Source organism: Cydia pomonella, chromosome 2 (assembly GCF_033807575.1).
Source record: "Cydia pomonella isolate Wapato2018A chromosome 2, ilCydPomo1, whole genome shotgun sequence".
NCBI lineage: Eukaryota > Metazoa > Arthropoda > Insecta > Lepidoptera > Tortricidae > Cydia > Cydia pomonella.
The window spans coordinates 19,263,437-19,281,510 of NC_084704.1; the positions used below are offsets into that span (position 1 = coordinate 19,263,437).

Below are 18,074 nucleotides of genomic sequence, written 5' to 3' on the forward strand. Positions count from 1 at the left end.
ATAATTTTAATTGACCGAAACGTTAGCGAAGGTCTACGTTTTGACTCGGCAAATGCCTTTATACTTGTCTGGATGTTTTCCTGTTGCAATTCTCAACTGAATCTTGTGTAATTTTGTAAGCAGGTTCATTAGCTACATAGAAATTTTCTGTCGTCTCGTTTATGTTCAAAATGGTGGATTTGGCATAAAGGACTTAAGTGCCATTACGGTCTATGGCACTTAAGACCATCTATTGTGAGTATGCTATGAAAATGGATCAACAAAGTAAGTATTGTTTGTTGTTTTTACATGTTTTAAGCTTATCGATCTTATCGCGAGGTGTACAGCTCACGGAGCCACTAGTCGTAGTCATATGTTTTTATTTTTTAAAGACATCATCGATATTCTTTGACATGGCGCATTTTAAACACATAACTAAGACAGAGTTAAGACAGTGACGGAATTAGACATGACAATCGTGCGTGCTGCTATTGATGACTGGCCTCGTCGTTTGAGGTACTGTGTCAAGGCCAAAGGAGGCCATTTTGAATGATATTGTCATATGTAATTCCTGATTTTGTGTACTTAATTTTAATATATAGTTTATTCAACTTTTGTTCGTATATTTTATGTAGATAAAGATTATTGCAGTAACAGAATTTAGTAACCAACTAGGTAATTGTACCGTAGCGTTTTCTCTTAAAAATGAAATCGATAAGGTGAAAAATTATAACGCCTTCAAAAGGTAAATGAGTAAAACTTGGAAACCACAAAAAAATTGGTTACAATTATTCTAATGGAACTGTATTGAACTGAGCTGTTTTGTTTATTATTGGTGTTTTCTAAGTGATAATAACGATCACAAATGATAAGTTATCTTATCTGTCCCCCCGGTCGCCCCGACGGTCCCTCAAGATCAGAGTTCCGATCGCGAGCTGCATTTAGCCACCCACAGTCGTGGCGTTCGGTCGGTCACATCGGTAACTTCTCGTCTGGCGTGTAGGTATATTTTATTCGCGGCAGTGCGTAACGTGTTCGTATTATACATATATGTCATATCACTGGAGGTGTCCACAAACAACATGTACAATCCTCGGTGCGATTTGACACATGTGAAAAAAAAAAAAAAAAAAAAAAAAATGAGGCTCGACGTCGACGCCAAATGTTTGTCACCGGTGAGAAGACTCTCTTTAATACCCCCACTGCCGCTGCCCTCCTTCAGCAGCAAAAAGGGCAAAATAGTAGGCTGGAGAAATATGGGCGCACTAGAAAAGTCGATGATGTTTAAAGGCAATCCTAAATTAATCGAGCGAACAACCCTATGCTCGAAAAGTTAACAGGTTTTGTTTTAGAGCTAAACCTAACTCTAGTTAAAAAAAATATAAACCACTGCTACCGATTTATTTATTTTATTTACAAATTAAATTATAATATATATCGCACAACGGTCAACGTTTGACAGTTCTCGTATTATATTTTATTAGCTTAAGTTTTTGCGCATCTCGTCATAATCATCATCCTACATACTAACAAAATTCACATTTTCACATAGTAATTACTGTGTAAGATAATAATAAAAACTTTCAAAACTTTTGTTGTCTCTGGTTTTGTTCCTCGACCCTCTTGTAGACGTCCTTCATTTTGTTGAGAAGATTGTTTTGCATAGTCGTCAACTAAAAGAGAGAAAGAAATAATTATTATGATAACATATCAAAGCCGTGAATCCAGAAACTATAGGGACCGTGCGCGTTGGAGGGTATGCCATCTTGTGGCCGGAATCGGAATTAAAAAAATATACATTTACACGTCACGTGTTTTCTTGTGCATAGTAGGTTCTGCCATCTAGTGGGCTACATCGGAACAATAAACATCACATTTACGCCTCGCGCCAAAAATCTGACGGCTCCTGTGCTGCCTCCAACAGTTCATGCGCGCTCCCTATAATGATAGTTTAAAATATGACACTAACAATCTTATACAGTTTGCTAGTCCTTCTTGCAATCATTTTATTATCAATGCATGCAATCAAGCAATGCTCATCTAGGTATGCACTCATGGTAGTTTTGTGCCTTAGAAAGCGGTCAGGCACCTATTTTACGTTTCAAAAGGTGAGTTTTCATACGTAAATAATATTTAGCCCAATCTACAACAATTATGATTTTCACGGTGTTGTATGGGAGTTAACGGTCTTTTTAATTGACTCTGGTACACACGGGAACTCAATATTAAATACTCGCAAAATTAACCGTAGTCTAGTAAACCATGTTGGAAAATGTGTACCATCCTGGAGGAATTCGCATTTTATTCAAAATCTACTTTATCTAGGAAAATAACAACACAAAAAAAATAGTAACACAAAAATAAATAGTACTATAAATAAATAGTAACACAAAAAAAAGTCCTAGATATCTTTACGAAAAATACATCTGATTTCGAGGTTTGTTATATTCCGATTGTGCTGTGGTTTGCCAGTTAGAAAACGAACGCGCAACTAGTTCATCAACTGTTTATGTCGTATCCGTAGCGCCATAGAGACCGTTTAAGCTAAGCGTATGGAGACTATGAAGTCAAAACTGTGGAAAAGCAACTTTAAACACCATACTGTAATTTTAAACAATTTTCTGCGCCATACATTATTCTTATACGGTTTTTGGACGTGGTCCCTTCAGAATCTTCTTATACAGGTTTTACTATTTGAATACGACGTTTATTGTAGCACTCCACACTCTGTCACTTCAAAGGTGCAAAGACCGTGCAGAGTTAAATACATCGGTCCAACTCTAGTTGTGTACTCACGCTGCCGGCTGCCTGTTCCCTGATGCGGGCGAGCTCGGCCGCGCCGGCCGCCTTCTCGTGCTCGTACTTGGCCGTGGCCTCCTTGATGCTCTGCGTGAGCCGCGCCGCGCGCGAGGCCTCCGCACATGCGCGCTGATGCTTCTCCTCAGACTCCTTGAGAGCGCTGAAAATTTATATTTGTTACGCATTACGCAAGGGCGCAAACTTATTGAAAAAAAGGGGGAAAGAGCGAAATCCAAAGAAATAACTCTAACATTGAATTTGCAAGGTACAAAGGGTACACGAAAGCTATCCCTTTGCAAGCACATATAGTTTATATATACTTGCCACTGTAATATTAGTATGTTTATCAAAAGGCTGACCGATCTGCGCGCTCGAGAAATATAGTGCCGTGGCACGTCTACACTGGCAGTTTTGTGCGTGAGGAAATTGCCTCGCGTGTATGCTCGCTCTGTGTGGACCCGGCTACTCAGACAGCTCACTAGATGGTGCCGCACGATTCATGTTAGTTTTGTTCCTATAAATAATAGCGGTCGGGTACACCAAATGTCGTCGCATGGCGCTTGTCAATCTCGTGTATTTATGATGCTAAGGTGACATCGCGATAAAAACTTCATGTTCTTTCTACAATAAAGTATATGGACACATAATGCGATAAAATAATATCGGCGGCGAAATCCCTTAAGAGGGTTCAGGTCGGAGATGAGGTCGGGAGCCGATGGGTGACCTGTCTCGCTCGCCGCGGGCGCGCGCGCGGGCGGCGGCGCCCCGGGCGCGGCGGGCGGCGGCGCGCTCGGCCTCGGCGCGCGCGTCCGCCAGCGCAGCCTGCAGCTCGCCCAGCTCCGTGCCCAGCACGACCAGCTCGCCCTCCGCGCTGTCCGTGTCCAGGTCGCCGTTCTCCAGCTCCCTGTCGGATGACATCAACTATTTCAATCTAGACCTAAATGAAAAGCTAATACTACCCGATGGTAATCAATCTCGTAGCGTTTATGAGAGGCCGCGCGGGTTATTCCCACTAGTTACCACCAAGTTGTTACCAGTGGTAACTACTGGGAATTTTTTTCCCACCTTATACCACTAGTAACTACTGGGATTTTTTTCCCACCTTTTACCACTGGTAACTACTGGGAAAAAAAATCCCACTAGTTACCACCTACTTGGTTTGGTGGTAGCTACTGGGATTTTTTTTCCCAGTAGTTACCACTGGTAAAAGGTGGGATTTTTTTCCAGTAGTTACCACCAAAATTTGGTTAGCATTCAATACTAATAAAAACAATATAAATATAGAGTTCCTTGATCAATCATTAATTAAACGTCGAATTAATTATAAGTTAATTACTTATTCGTTTCATTAGAAGTCGATTGCTGTTTCAGTAAACTGCCTTAAAAGTAATAAAAAAAATCGGTCTTTGACTGATTTGTTTGTTTGTTCATATAATTGTGACGTTATTTATTGAAAGGGACTTTATTGTCGATGGCGCTTACGACATTATCAACGATGCTCCTATAATATAAATACAACGCTGCGCTACGCAGTGTGGCGTAAGCGCCCTTGACAAAAGATCCAAGTTTCATAGATCAAGACACAATTAATTCAATTAACAATTAATAAGATAAATGCTCTCATACTTTTGATGTTGATGGCAAAAAGGAAAACAAACATATAATATAATAATTAATATAATGTAATAATTCCAAATAAAACATATATTATACGAATTTGGAAAAAAATCCCAGTAGTTACCACCAAACCAAGTTGGTGGAAACTAGTGGGATTTTTTTTCCCAGTAGGTAGTTACCAGTGGTAAAAGGTGGGAAAAAAATCCCAGTAATTACGAGTGGGAATAACCCGGCCGCGCCCGCCCCTTGTGTTTGCGACCGCGGCGGCGCACCGCCATTCCATACTGTAAGTTGTCGAAAGCGCGAATGCGTATGGACCCTAACGGCGTACTTATTATTTATTAGAAAATCCTGATAAATAATTTTAATTGAAATAGTTACATTTACTTTGATTTGACTATGATAAATTCCGCAATAGATTTTATTTGTGACAAGTATTTCGCTGTTTTTTCCATCCGTCCCCGCCGGGCACAAATGGGAAGGACCCATTCCCACCCGTGGCGGGCAGGGACAAATGAGAATGAATCCTTCCCATCTGTGACCGCCTTAGTTTCTTCCTGTATTTTTCATTATAAAAATTTCAATATTAATTATTGCTATATTCAACAGTTATATTCTGGACGAAATCAGTTGAAAATATGTGTTTAATGAAAAAATATTCAAATCTTGTTCCATTCATTCCACTAGCAACATTTACTGACTTACCCGATTTTATTAATAAAAGTCAAATGAGGGTGGATGAGAATCAGATTTGACGTTAGTGACTAAGCAAAATTGTTCTCTCGCTTTCTTTCTTTTAATAAATTTTTGGGTTTTTAAAGTGTAGTTTTAACATGTTTGATCCTTCTAGAACTGGATTGTGAAAGTGTTTAAAAGTGCTAAAAACAATAGTGTAAAAGGCTAAGTGTTAATTACTGCGAGTTGGTAAGATTAGACTGTAAATATTAACTTTGATTTCGTGCACCAGTGAGGTTAGAAACCTTTATGAACTATTTGACTAATTTGGACATTTAAACAGTGCTAAACTAATTTTGGACTGCTGATACTTGAACAATATTAATTCATAATAATAATAAGAAAGTGTTTTTTTCGGGCAAGGGCAACATCCGCTAGGTGTACCCCTTACATTTCATTAAAGTGTCAAAAGGGCCTCTACGTGTTGGCTTCGGCTCCGCGCACGCCTTCAAAGGTCCGGAGCACCATTGTTCCGTGATGAGAAAGAAAGTGTTTCAAACTAATACAATTTCGTTACATTAATATTTGTGATTAAAACTTTGATTATTTTAAACTGCATATTTATAGATTATTTCGCCAGATATAACTTCACGTAAATTGAACTCGAGTATATACGGGAAAGTGGACTTTGAACTTATTTTGTTGTGAATTCTTGTTATAAACGTAAATTGCACAGAGTTTTTTATCAACAAATGATGGCTAGACCACCCCTATTAGAACTAAATTACCTCCTTTATGTATTCCAAAGTTCGCCGGTAATTATAACGACTGGACAAGTTTTAAAGATTTATTTAAGGCTCTCGTGCATGACAACGTGCATCTAACAACTATTGAAAAACATCATTATTTGAAAACAAGTTTATTGGGAGAGGCTGAACAACTTCTAAAACATTTTGCACTCACGGAGGCTAATTACGATAAGGCCTGGAGCACACTTGAAAATAGATATAATAACAAACGTATGATTGTCATTACAATACTTAGCCGCCTTTTAAATCAAAAGAAGATGAACACAGAATGTTTTAAAAGGTTAAAAGAAATTTTAGATACTACGAAGGAATGTTTGAATTCTCTCGATAATCTCGGCGTGGATACCTCCACATGGGATGCAATTATCGTACATTTAGTTGTATTCAAGTTGGAGACACACAAACAATGGGAACAGTCACTTGGATCATGTCAAGATATACCCACATTTACCATTCTGTCATCATTTTTAGAAAATCGTTTCCGGTCTATGGAAATGGTAAATGTCACTCACAAAAAAGACCAACCGCAGAAAAAAGACTTAGTTAAATATGCCACAACCCAGACACCCACAAATATAAAGTCATTTGTCACAGAAGTAAACAGCGAATGCACTTATTGCTCACAAAACCACTATATTTGTAATTGTAAAGAATTCGCCGCATTAGATGTTCCTCAATGTCAGGATTTTATTAGGAAGAATGGCATTTGTTTTAATTGCCTTGTAATAAAAAAAATCACAGTGCCTGAAAACTATACAGCAACACCCAGTCAGTGTTGGCCGAACGTTAATGCAATTAACCATTAAAAATTACCAATTAAAAAGGCTAATTAGAATTAACAATTAAAGGAAATTAATTTTTAATTGCAATTAACATTAATTTGCATTAACATCAATTACTTTCGAAACAATTAACAATTAAAAATAATTAATGGTTAATGTTTCACAAACAATTAAAAATTAAATAAATTGTTAATGATAATAAAAAAATTGATTGATAATTAACAATTAACAAGAATAAATATCGTAATTTTGTAAAAGGCGCCAAGGGATTAAAGGTCTGATATATTACTCATCCTCCTTATGAACCCTGGCAGTACCTAGTGGAGGTCAGGTTTGGTGCAACATAGGCACACGCTGTTTTGGTCATCAGACTCGTCTTGATGAGCAGTTGGGAGAGCAGTACCCAAGATAGAGCTGATGCTGAACTCTGGCAGTACCTAATGGAACTCAGGTATGGTGCGGCATAGGCACACGCTGTTATGGTCAACTAACTCGTCTTGATGAGCACTTGGGAGAGAAGAATCCAAGATAGAGCTGATGCTAAACCCTGGCAGTGCCTAGTGGAACTCAGGTTTGGTGCAACATATGCACACGCTGTTTTCGTCATCCGACTCGTCATGATGAGCACTTGGGAGAGCTGTACCCAAGACAGAGCTGATACTGAACCCTGGCAGTACCTGGTGGAACTCAGGTTTGGTGCAACATAGGCACACGCTGTTTTCGTCATCAGACTCGTCTTGATGAGCACTTGGGAGAGCAGTACCCAAGATAGAGCTGATGCTGAACCCTGGCAGTACCTAATGGAACTCAGGTTTAGTTCAACATAGGCACACGTTGTTTTCGTCATCCGACTCGTCATGATGAGCACTTGGGAGAGCAGTACCCAAGATAGAGCTGATACTGAACCCTGGCAGTACCTAGTGGAACTCAGGTTTGGTGTGACATAGGCATATGCTGTTTTGGTCATCCGACTCGTCTTAATGAGCACTTGGGAGAGCAGTACCCAAGATAGAGCTGATCCTGAACCCTGGCAGTACCTAGTGGAACTCAGGTATAGTAGTTATCAGGTAGAATAGTTTGCGCGAGAGATACTTCCAAAGTGAAAAAATGTGTCCCCCCCCCCCCCCCCCGTAACGTCTAAAATAACGGAATGAAAAATCTGAAAAAAATATATGATATACATTACCATGCAAACTTCCACCGAAAATTGGTTTGAACGGGATCTAGTAAGTAGTTTTTTTTTAATGCGTCATAAATGGTACGGAACCCTTCATGGGCGAGTCCGACTCGCACTTAGCCGCTTTTTAAATACCTATCGTCAAATTTAAAGAATCATAATTATTTTCCAGTGGCGCTAGTGAGCACGTTGATGGGCTCTTAAATGTTATGATGGTAAGGATATATATTTATATATTATGAATAACAAATAAGTATACATATTGGGACCGTGCGAAGTGCATGGTGGGGGTAAGTAAAGCGATCCCAGCGCATAAGGTAGTAAAAATTTAAACTAACTGCGGATAGCGTCTTTAACATTTCGTACAATTATATGGCTCGAAATGAAACTTTGATTTACGATTACTCCTGAAATATTCATTTAAATTGTATGGTGTAAGGGACCATTGTAATCTGTATGAAATGCTTAATATAACTAACGTATTTATTTTATATAATTGTTAATAATGTATCCATGTAAATAGCTTTGCAAATGCCACATATTACGTGATCTTTTTCTAGAAGTTAAGAATGGATATAGTAAGTTATCCTTAAAAGATAGACATTTAACATCGCGGACTTTTTTGTAGACCTACGAATGAGAAACAACCCCACCATACATTGTGTTGTTATAGCTCAAACGGATTAGGCAGCGTTTTCGATTAAAGCTCCTAGCCAGCGTGATTTTTTCCGACAACATCGTTATATTTCAAACAATTTACACAAAACCTTAACAAATTATATACTTAAGTTTTCCTCAATAATCACTTTATTGATAGTTGAAAGTCGTATTAAAATCCGTTCAGTAGTTTTTATTTTTGGAGTAGTTTTATAAGATGTAGTGAATTGACGTTTTCCCCTAGACTTGCGGACACTAGGTTGCGTGACAGTCGTGCACGCTCCCAATATACCATTTAAGAAGTTGAGAAATATCTACATAATAACGTGATGATAACATATTCTGTCACATTCTATCGAGGGATGTAAAAAAGTGATATTTATCACATACCTACATAAAAACATTCATAATTTGTCCACTGGACTAAGGAAGTTTGAGAAACATACTTAATGCTGTCAGCCATTTTCATAATGTCATGTAAGAGGGTGTTGGTCTGGTCAAGTGTGGGCTTCAAGGACTGCAGGTTATGCAGGCTGCTCTCCTTCTGCGTGAGAGTTGCTGACAGAGTGCTGAGCTTCTCCTCCGCCTCTCTGAAATTCTGCGCTGCTCGCTCCACCTGACCTCTAATGTCTTCGGCGTCATATACCTTGAAAATGAAAATTGTTACGTAGTGTTAAGTAATCAATATCACTGATAGCACAGTGCGTTTACTCTAATATTTAGCTCCAGATGTTGATCAGAATAGGTGAGTATCATGTATAATGGACACTTATAGTACCTTCAAAGCCTTTTTCCTTGCATTTTCTACCAAAATACCATCCCTATGAGCTTTCTTCTGTTCCAGCAGAATATCCGTCTGTTTGTTATCTTCAGTTATGGCCTCCAACTCTTTTATAACTTCAGCCTCTATCTCTTTTTCCTGCTTGACTTCCTCTTCTAATAATGGTATGTCATGCTCAAGCTGTAATAGAAATTACAAAACAATAAAAATTAAAGTAAAAGTATTGCACAGCGGTTGTTCTTAAAGACTAACCATCTTATTCATAAACGTCTACTAAAGTTAACAAGCCACTAATAATCGTTTGTCCCTTTCTATCATACCAATTCGTCGGAAAGGGACAAATGCTTCAACTAGAATTTCTTGTGTTTCAGGCAGAAAAGAATTGGATCTGTTCCTGCTGGGGACATGAGACCTTAATTTTTGTACCTAGTAAGTATACTAACATAGACCATTGTTTCTCTAGACCTTCTGTTCATTAAAAAAAAGTTTTTGTTGACCCTTAAAAATGCGTTCACAGCGCTATTACTTCACTATCCACTATCGTCCAAAAATTTGTTGCTTCGGTGATCTGTTTTCAACGCAGAAAGGGATAAAATATGCTGGGGCCGCTGGAGGCTAGATCTGCTGAATGTAGGTGCGAATGGGGTTGTTGTGGCAATTTGAATCCTGCATGTCGTATGGCAGCCACTGCAACATCAGCCTATTAGGGGCCATCTTTTGTTCGGCCGTTAACTTAACATTCTAGGCACCCAACGTGCAGAGACATTTTGCATGAGTAATTCATCAGTTTTGAAAACTGCCACAAGAGATCCTCGTGAGCTCATCTAGATGCCCGATAGGCATCCATCTATCTGTTTACACGAGTTCATCTTTTTTTTTTCATTTTCTTTAGCAAGAATGATAGATGAGCAGTCTTTGCAGCATCTGCCGTTAGTTGATGTTCTACCCAGGTTAAACTCCTTGTACCCAAGTGCAACTGTAGCATTCGGAGGAGCAGAGTCCCTCAATGTTCCCACCAATTTGATGTGTATATTAGTACACACAGTATAATAGTACATTTTTTCAAACAGAGGTAATTGGTAACGCCTCTCATTTAAATTTTCTCTATTTCCAACAATTAAAAGTACTAATACAACAAATAAACGGATTTACAGCACAAAACTACAAAACTAACAAATTCACTGACAGACATATACTTTTAAATTATTCGTTTTTTTAATTTACTAGCCAAGAACCACTTTAAAAATAATCTCTTTTTTCTGTTGTCACCCATTACCATTCCATTCCATTTGATTATCATTACTTTTGGATCAACCCTCGTAATAAGATTAACTAGTAGTATTTATAGTAGTTAGGCTTTTTTATATAGGTATAGGTCATAATATGGCCTTTGTTTCAATTTGTTAACAATTTTGAAGTATTTCTTCATATAATTAGTAAGTAATAAGTATGTATTATTGAAATTTACCTGCTCTAGGCGTTCTGCTCTGTTACCCTTCTCTGCAGCCTCCATGTTCCTCATTTGAATAAGATTGTCCTTTTTTTCTGTTAAAGCTTTTACCTGAAATTGTATCATAGCTACATAAAATATAATCTATTCTTCTCAAAAAGGAGATATAAGGGTTTTTTCCTATTTAGATAAAGGGTAATTCAACTCTTAGTCAACTACTTTGTATTAATTCCATTGCCATTCTTTCAGAGACAGTGTCCTAAAGGCAGGTTACCTGAATTTTCTGAAAATGACAATAATGTATACCTCCTCCTTATGTGCAAACAGTTCCTCCTCTCTAGCTGCGATATCCCCCAGCCTGGCTTCATTGAACACCATCTGGTTCAACAGCACCATGAGGATGGTGTAGGACTTTACAATGGTGGGCTGAAGCAGGTGCATGATAAGGAAACACAGGTTGGCTACAGGCATTATGGATACCACATGGTTGATGATGCGTGTGGTGTTGATCACGGGCAGTAGGTCACGGTAGTATGTTGTGTGCTCGTCCGATTCTTCTGGAGACTGGAATGTAAGAGAGTCAGTATTAAAACTGATTATCTAAATTGGGTCACTAGATTTTGAAGGTTGACAGAAATAAAAATTCAATGCTAATCTCTAAGGAGTCTAAGCATAGTGTATTTTCATTTTGGTACAATATTAAAGTTTGTTAAGATAGGTATATTTTGATGACCAGTTTGGCCTTGTGGGTAGTGACCCTGCCTTTGAAGCCGATGGTCCCGGGTTGCAATCCTGGTAAGGGCATTTATTTATGTGATGGACAAGGATATTTGTCAGGAGCAATATCATATCTTAAGTACCCACAAAACAAACCTTATTGAGCTTACTGCGGGATTAACTAAATTTGTGTAAAAATGTCCTATAATGTTTATTAATTTATTTATTTATTGAAACCTTTGGGAAACAAACAGGCAAAAACAACACACATAGTAAATCAGATTACACATTCACAAGCCAAACAATTTCCACTAATGAATAATAACAATTATGTTGGTCAGAAATTAACATTAATATTAAAACATGCAAAACTCAAATAACTCTAACCGTTGAAAACAATATTAAAAAAATTGGCAAGCATGCTGAAATACACAGCTTGCTTACCACCTAAATGGCTATGACTTGATTATTCAATTTTGTATTGAGAGCAGGGGGCCTACCGCAAAAACCGAAATTCACAATTCTTTTAAAAAATCTATAAAAGATCTTTATCTTTTAGTCTAACTAATCAATATTATTATTAGCTGAACTTATTGCAGAAACAAACTGTTGTAATGGTAAATGGAATATATCAATATCAGAAATTTTTCATTATAAGTTCTACACACTCTAGCTAAGAACCTACTTCTTGCATATGTAGTACGACCAAAGTTAATTGCAAAAGGTTTGTGGAGCGAGTTTGCCGATCAGGACATCAAATTGAAATTTTAGATAAAAGTTTGGGAGAATCAATAAGGCCATATAAGATTTTGAACAAAAATATCTGATCTCAAATTTCTCTATGGGTTATATTATATTATATTCTATTAGTTGGTTGGTAGAGAAAGTAGAGAATGCCTCATGGTATTAAGTTTGCTTTTTGTACATTAAAACTTTCTTTTGATCAATAAATTCAAATAAAGAAAATTATAGCTTTCACTATACTTATGCCTGGTGGCATGCATGCACTGATATTCAGTATCAGAGGGCCTACCGCGAACCACTTTCGACGTGTTGCCTCCCTGTCACACTTACGTACTAATTTACAAGTACGAGAGAGAGGCAGTGTTTCTCCAAGCCTGGGACTGGGTTAGAGACTGGTCTCTAACAGCAACTATGTTAAGCATCATACCATTAACACAGCATCCATGCTAACGCCAAGACGATCGAATATCTTGAACAGAGCCACCATAACAGTTTGAGGTCGCTTAAGGTCCGCCGCCGTTAGCGGCATATCCGGGAACGTGCCACTCCACATCGTCAGGAAGTTGTCCACAGCTATAGTTGGCACTGGATTAGACAACATTTCACTTTTATACGTTTCGTTACGATTATTTGCCCATAAGGCTAATAGTATTTATTAAGCTTTTACATAAGTAGTTCCTTAAGAACAAGACCTGATTTTACCTTTATCCATTTTGACGATTTATCTAATGAAAATGAGCACTATCAAATCAATATATATATTATGCGAAATAAACAATTACTTGTTGTATGGGATATAATCAACGTTCAGTGACAGATATAATACTAATACATCAAATACATGTTATACATGTACAATATTCAGTTCCAAAATTTCAAAACAAATTTAACCCAACGTCTCGTCTTTGTCTAGACTTTTTTTTATTGCACTAAAGCGTATCATAGGTTCTAGTTTTTTTGCTATCAACCAAAGAGCATATAATCACTACGTTTTCACTATCAACAACCAAATATCATGAAGGTATATGTTAAAGTGGAGAGCGCAATGACTTTTTTTGCTATACCAGATTAAACCTTATCACCAAGTCAGAAAGGTGTTCGTACCAGACTAGAGAAAACGGTCCACTTGAGATAGCAAAACCAGAGCCCTGTGTCTCACTCGCACATGTTGCGAATGTTAAAAAGATACCATTGTGGTAGTAATAATACTACTAAAAATAATTACCTTCTTCAAATCTTCTTTTCAATCAAGTTCTGATATCTTTTAAGTAATTTGCTATTAATTATGATGTGCACATTATTAACTAATTAAAACAAGCATGTTCACAATAAAAAAGCATTAAATTGAATATGGTAGAAATTGTAGTAACTTTGAATATTAATTGGTATCCCCAATTTTATGACATATTTTCGTGTATTTTCAAAATACGTTAATGACGCCGCTCACCATTGATACGAATAATTTTGCAAAAAAATTGTTAAAAAATGTTGTGTGACGGGTTGCAGGAGTGAAAGCTATGCTGTTTGTGGAATATCTTTTCATAGGTAAGTGACATTTATTCAATTTTAAGATAAAAATAAAATACTCTATTGTCAAACTTATTAGGGTGACTAGGATGTCGGCACAATATTAATCGGGCCTACTTCTTATTACGTACTTAATTTAAAAGTAAATTTATCTAAATAAGTATGTCTTTATTTTGGCATGTTTAATGTGGTCGACGTAATGAGAGCTATTTTATAATAAATAATTGCCAATATTTAAATCCAAAGTCCTTAAAGCATTCCAGACCCACATTTATACATAATATTTTATTACTGAAACGTTGCTTCAAAATATTTAGATATATATAACCGATTCTATATAGGTTGGACACACATAACCGTCCGTAGGACAAGGCGGCAAATTTGAAAAATATAGCTGCAATCACAGATCTACGATGATGCTTACGCTTAAAGTTAGCTGAAGTGTGCAAGAGGGAAGCCATCATGTATGTATATGAACATCCCATAAGTGCGAAAGAGGCAGACTATAAATTAAAAAACCTGACCAATGACCATTTTTGAGTTCGACAGTAGTCGCCAACGGCCGACATTTATGATTTATTCATTTACAAACACATGGAATCGTAACACCTTTATTTTTAAATTAAGTAGAAAATATAAATCAATCAGGGAGGAAATTATTAAAAACGTATTGCAGTCAAAATAGTGTCGTGTTGTTTAACAGGTAATTATGATATTCCAGGCGAAATTTCCTAAACTATAGGTACCTATTTTTTTTAAATTAAGAGCATAAGAAGCATTATAAGCATAATAGTGTAAGAAGCCGGTTTACATAGTTAAATAAAAGTTTTTATTTCGTTTTGTTCTAATATTTTATAATTTTTTTCAAATACAAAGACTATTTTGTGTAAAAATCTTAATTGTTACGCTACGCTAGGGCTTGACGGACTCACTTTCCGATTTCCAATTGAGCTGAAATTTTTCAGTCTACTAAGAAGTTTTTCTATGAAAAATGCATTATTGTTGTCTCAAATTGTGTGGCAAGAACAGTAAAAACTCTGGTGTACAAAAAAATGGCATTTCATTTCACAGGTGTTTTTAGATTTTGAAAAAAATAAGAGTTAAAATAGCTCGCTCGAAACTCGTTGACGTCTTATAAGAAAGTCTCTTTCTATCGCACTGCATCCGTATAGCTCCTTTCTTGTCTTTCATTACGTGACATTCCTAAGGCCGAATATAAGATAATATGTCTGTGCTCCAGAGGGACTAGCACCTTAGTTAAAAACTGTAATGATTGGCGTACCGGTCCATGACCCTGGATATCTGTCTCGCTTTTACTTATAGCTAGGATTTTGACGGACGTCCGGCGGACCACCTTCCTCATAATCGACCATGATCGCGATTCCAATACACCGATCTCTAACAGTTTTTAGAACGACTTTATATCGTTTTCTGGGGCAATTATATATATATGTAGCGTCCATAGGCTACGGTGACTGCTTACCATCAGGCGGGCCGTATGCTTGCTTGCCACCGTGGTGGTATTAAAAAAAAACTATGCACTAATGAGAAAAGATCCTGGCCTGACTATACATTCCAAATTTACGATTTATCCCACATAAATATGACTTATGGTCACCCTAATTAGAACGAGATGCGAGGCTCTAGTTTGACTTCTCATGTGGACACACTTTTTGGCCAGTGTACTCTATCCAGCTTATTATGTACGTCCGTGCCAAATATAGCATATAGCGTATGGAAGGTAGAGGCAAGGAACAAAATCTCCATATACCAAAAAGTGTCCAGGGAGCCTACCGCGAAAACCGAAATTCGCAAATTGCGGGGATCTTTCTCTTTTACTCTTAGTAAGACGTAATTAGAGTGACAGAGAAAAATGCCCGCAATTGACGAATTTCGATTTTCCCGGTAGCCGCCCGGGTCTATAGGGAGCGTGCATGAACTGTAGGAGGCAGCACAGATGCCGTCAGATTTTTGGCGCGAGGCGTAAATGTGATGTTTATTGTTCCGATTCAGGCCACAAGATGGCAGATCCTCCAACGCGCACGGTCCCTATAGCCGTGAAAATCAAAGTTCGTCAATTGCTGGCATTTTTCTCTTTCACTCTAATTAGGCCCTAGTGAGAGTAAAAGAGAAAAATCCCCGCAATTTGGGAATTGCGGTTTTCGCGGTAGCCTCCCAGGGCCCTCCACACTCGTGCGCGAATCGAGGCGCGAAGCCGCGAACGCGAGTGTGGAGGGCCCTCGCGTCGATTTCGCAGATTGTTCACGCCTTTGCGCCTTATTTCCCGTTTATTGTCGGTATTTGGCCTGCGTCAAAAGAGACGCGAAGCGTGAACTCACAAAACTCCACACTCGCGATCGCTTCGCGCTGCGATTCGCTCACGAGTCGGTTAATTTGTAAACTGTCATAACCTTCTATGGCGGCTATTTGGTTATTGGGTGCGAACTGGATCAACCTAAAATCAATTTCACAGTTCCCAGTTTGAATCAGTGCCAATGCCGGATTTAGAGGTCTGGAGGCCTCGGGCAATAAAGACGTGGAGGCCCCCTGGCCCCAAATTATTTACCAAATAAAATGGTCAATTTCCGAAGTCTCTATTGTGGGGGCCCCTCTTTTGTGGAGGCCCCGGCCCCGGTTGCCCTCTCGGTGATCAGTGCCTTGCCGCAAACTAAATACGATCAGCTGACGCTTCGGCGCCATCTTGCCGCGAACCAAACTGCGAAATCGCCGTGAAGTTGTGCGAGTGTGGAGTCTACGTCAATCTCGCTGTATGTTCGCTCCGCGATTCACGCGCATAGTCTGGAATTTTAAGTGTCTGTATGTCTGGCATACTATCGTACATTCGTACTTAAATTTGCTTAGTTAATGTAAGAACACACGAAAGAATTGGTAACTGACGTTTTAGTCTCGTGGAATTACCAATACTCATACTCATACTCATTTATTCATAAAGTTAATTTACTTGTCAAAATAAAACTAGATTAAAGTTAAAACTAACTTAAAATTACAATAAAAATTAAAACAAAGCCTATTTACATTTAAAATTAAGATCAGAAATTAGACTCAGTATCAAAATATACATAAAAAAAAAAAAAAATTAACAATGCAATGAGATCAAAATTAAAATCAATTAGTAACAGGATAATCAATGAGTAAAATTAAAAACAAAGCCAATTTATATGTCAAAAAAATTTAAAAAATAATATAAAATTAGAATTACAATTATAATAAATTAAAATTGGGATAAGAAATTCAAATAACATTAGTATCAAAAATATAAATAAAAAAAATAAATAAAAATAAAATTTAATTTTAAAAATAGGCGAAACGCAAGTAAATGTCTGGTTAGGTACAAGGTATACATTAAGTTTATTAAATTTTATTTATATTTAAAAGTCTGTTCGGATAGGTACTGACCCTGTATGCATTATGAACTCCTCGTAGGTGTAGAACGGGTGTTCAACGAGCCAGTTTTTAGTCGATGCTTAAAGTTGCACACACTTGGTGCGTCAATAATGTTTTGTGGCAGATTATTATAAACACTAGGTTCCATTACATGAGTTAATTAGATTTTTTTAATTTCCTACTAATTCCTACTAGTTTCCTAGCATTACGCGTATTGTAATTAGACCCCATCTCTTTCGTTTTAAATAAGTTCAAGTTTCCTCTCACGTATATAGCTACCTGCATGATTACTATTGCAGGCAGTGTAAGAATGCTAAGCTTTTTAAAAAGCTCTTTGGCAGGAGTATCAGCAGGCACCCGCGCGATGGTCCTGATGGCACGTTTCTGCAGGCGAAATACTCTTTCCCATTGCGCACAGCTCCGCACCATACTGTATCAGTGAGTGTACAGTAGCGAAATAACAGGTGCGGGCAACCTCTGGAGCCACTGTTTTCGCAACACGACTCAAAGCGAAGCATGCACTTCCTAATTTGCTACACAACTTGTCAACGTGCAGATCCCACTTTAATCCCTGATCAATTTGGAATCAATAAACGACTTGCCTAAAGTAACTAACAATCGTACTGTTCTCTTTGCTGATGATACAATACAACTATCTTAGTAACAGGAAATGACAGCGATACCTATCAAGACAGACTAAACTTGGCATTAAACAATGTCATGAAATGGTTTATTATGAATCAACTAATTGTTAACTTAAGTAAAACAAAATTTATGCAGTTCTACCTGCCACAGTCAAAGCCAAAAGATATTGTACTAACATATGAGGATCTTCCATTACAAGAACTAACAAAAATCAAATTTCTTGGACTGTCGTTAGACTGCCATGGAAGCTGGAAATCTCATACAAATAATCTTTGTTAAAACCTAAGTAAATATGTTTATGCTCTTAGGA

At 37.6% G+C, this 18,074-nt stretch overlaps 2 protein-coding genes across 2 annotated transcripts in view; both read right to left on the bottom strand.

Annotated features, from left to right (window-relative positions):
• LOC133534609 (uncharacterized) overlaps window positions 1–18,074 on the bottom strand; it is a 201,521-nt gene that overhangs the window by 14,018 nt on the left and 169,429 nt on the right. The gene's annotated exons all lie outside the window — the stretch shown is intronic.
• Window positions 1,373–13,099, bottom strand: LOC133534588 (M protein, serotype 12-like). Its single transcript, XM_061873761.1, has 9 exons — window positions 12,890–13,099; window positions 12,615–12,772; window positions 11,033–11,290; window positions 10,745–10,837; window positions 9,274–9,456; window positions 8,942–9,141; window positions 3,503–3,682; window positions 2,776–2,938; window positions 1,373–1,652 (listed from the first exon to the last, which is right to left on the bottom strand). The coding sequence occupies exons 1-9, from the start codon at window positions 12,897–12,899 to the stop codon at window positions 1,563–1,565; spliced, it is 1,335 nt and encodes a 444-aa protein (XP_061729745.1). The 5' UTR covers window positions 12,900–13,099; the 3' UTR covers window positions 1,373–1,562.

What these genes read in the sequence shown, in the direction of transcription:
- LOC133534588 (XM_061873761.1), bottom strand. An exon ending in GCATGGATGCTGTGTTAATG is followed by an intron (nt 11,291 to 12,614) that starts GTATGATGCTTA and finishes CTTACATTCCAG; the next exon opens with TCTCCAGAAGAATCGGACGA. An exon ending in TGTTTGCACATAAGGAGGAG is followed by an intron (nt 10,838 to 11,032) that starts GTATACATTATT and finishes ATACAATTTCAG; the next exon opens with GTAAAAGCTTTAACAGAAAA.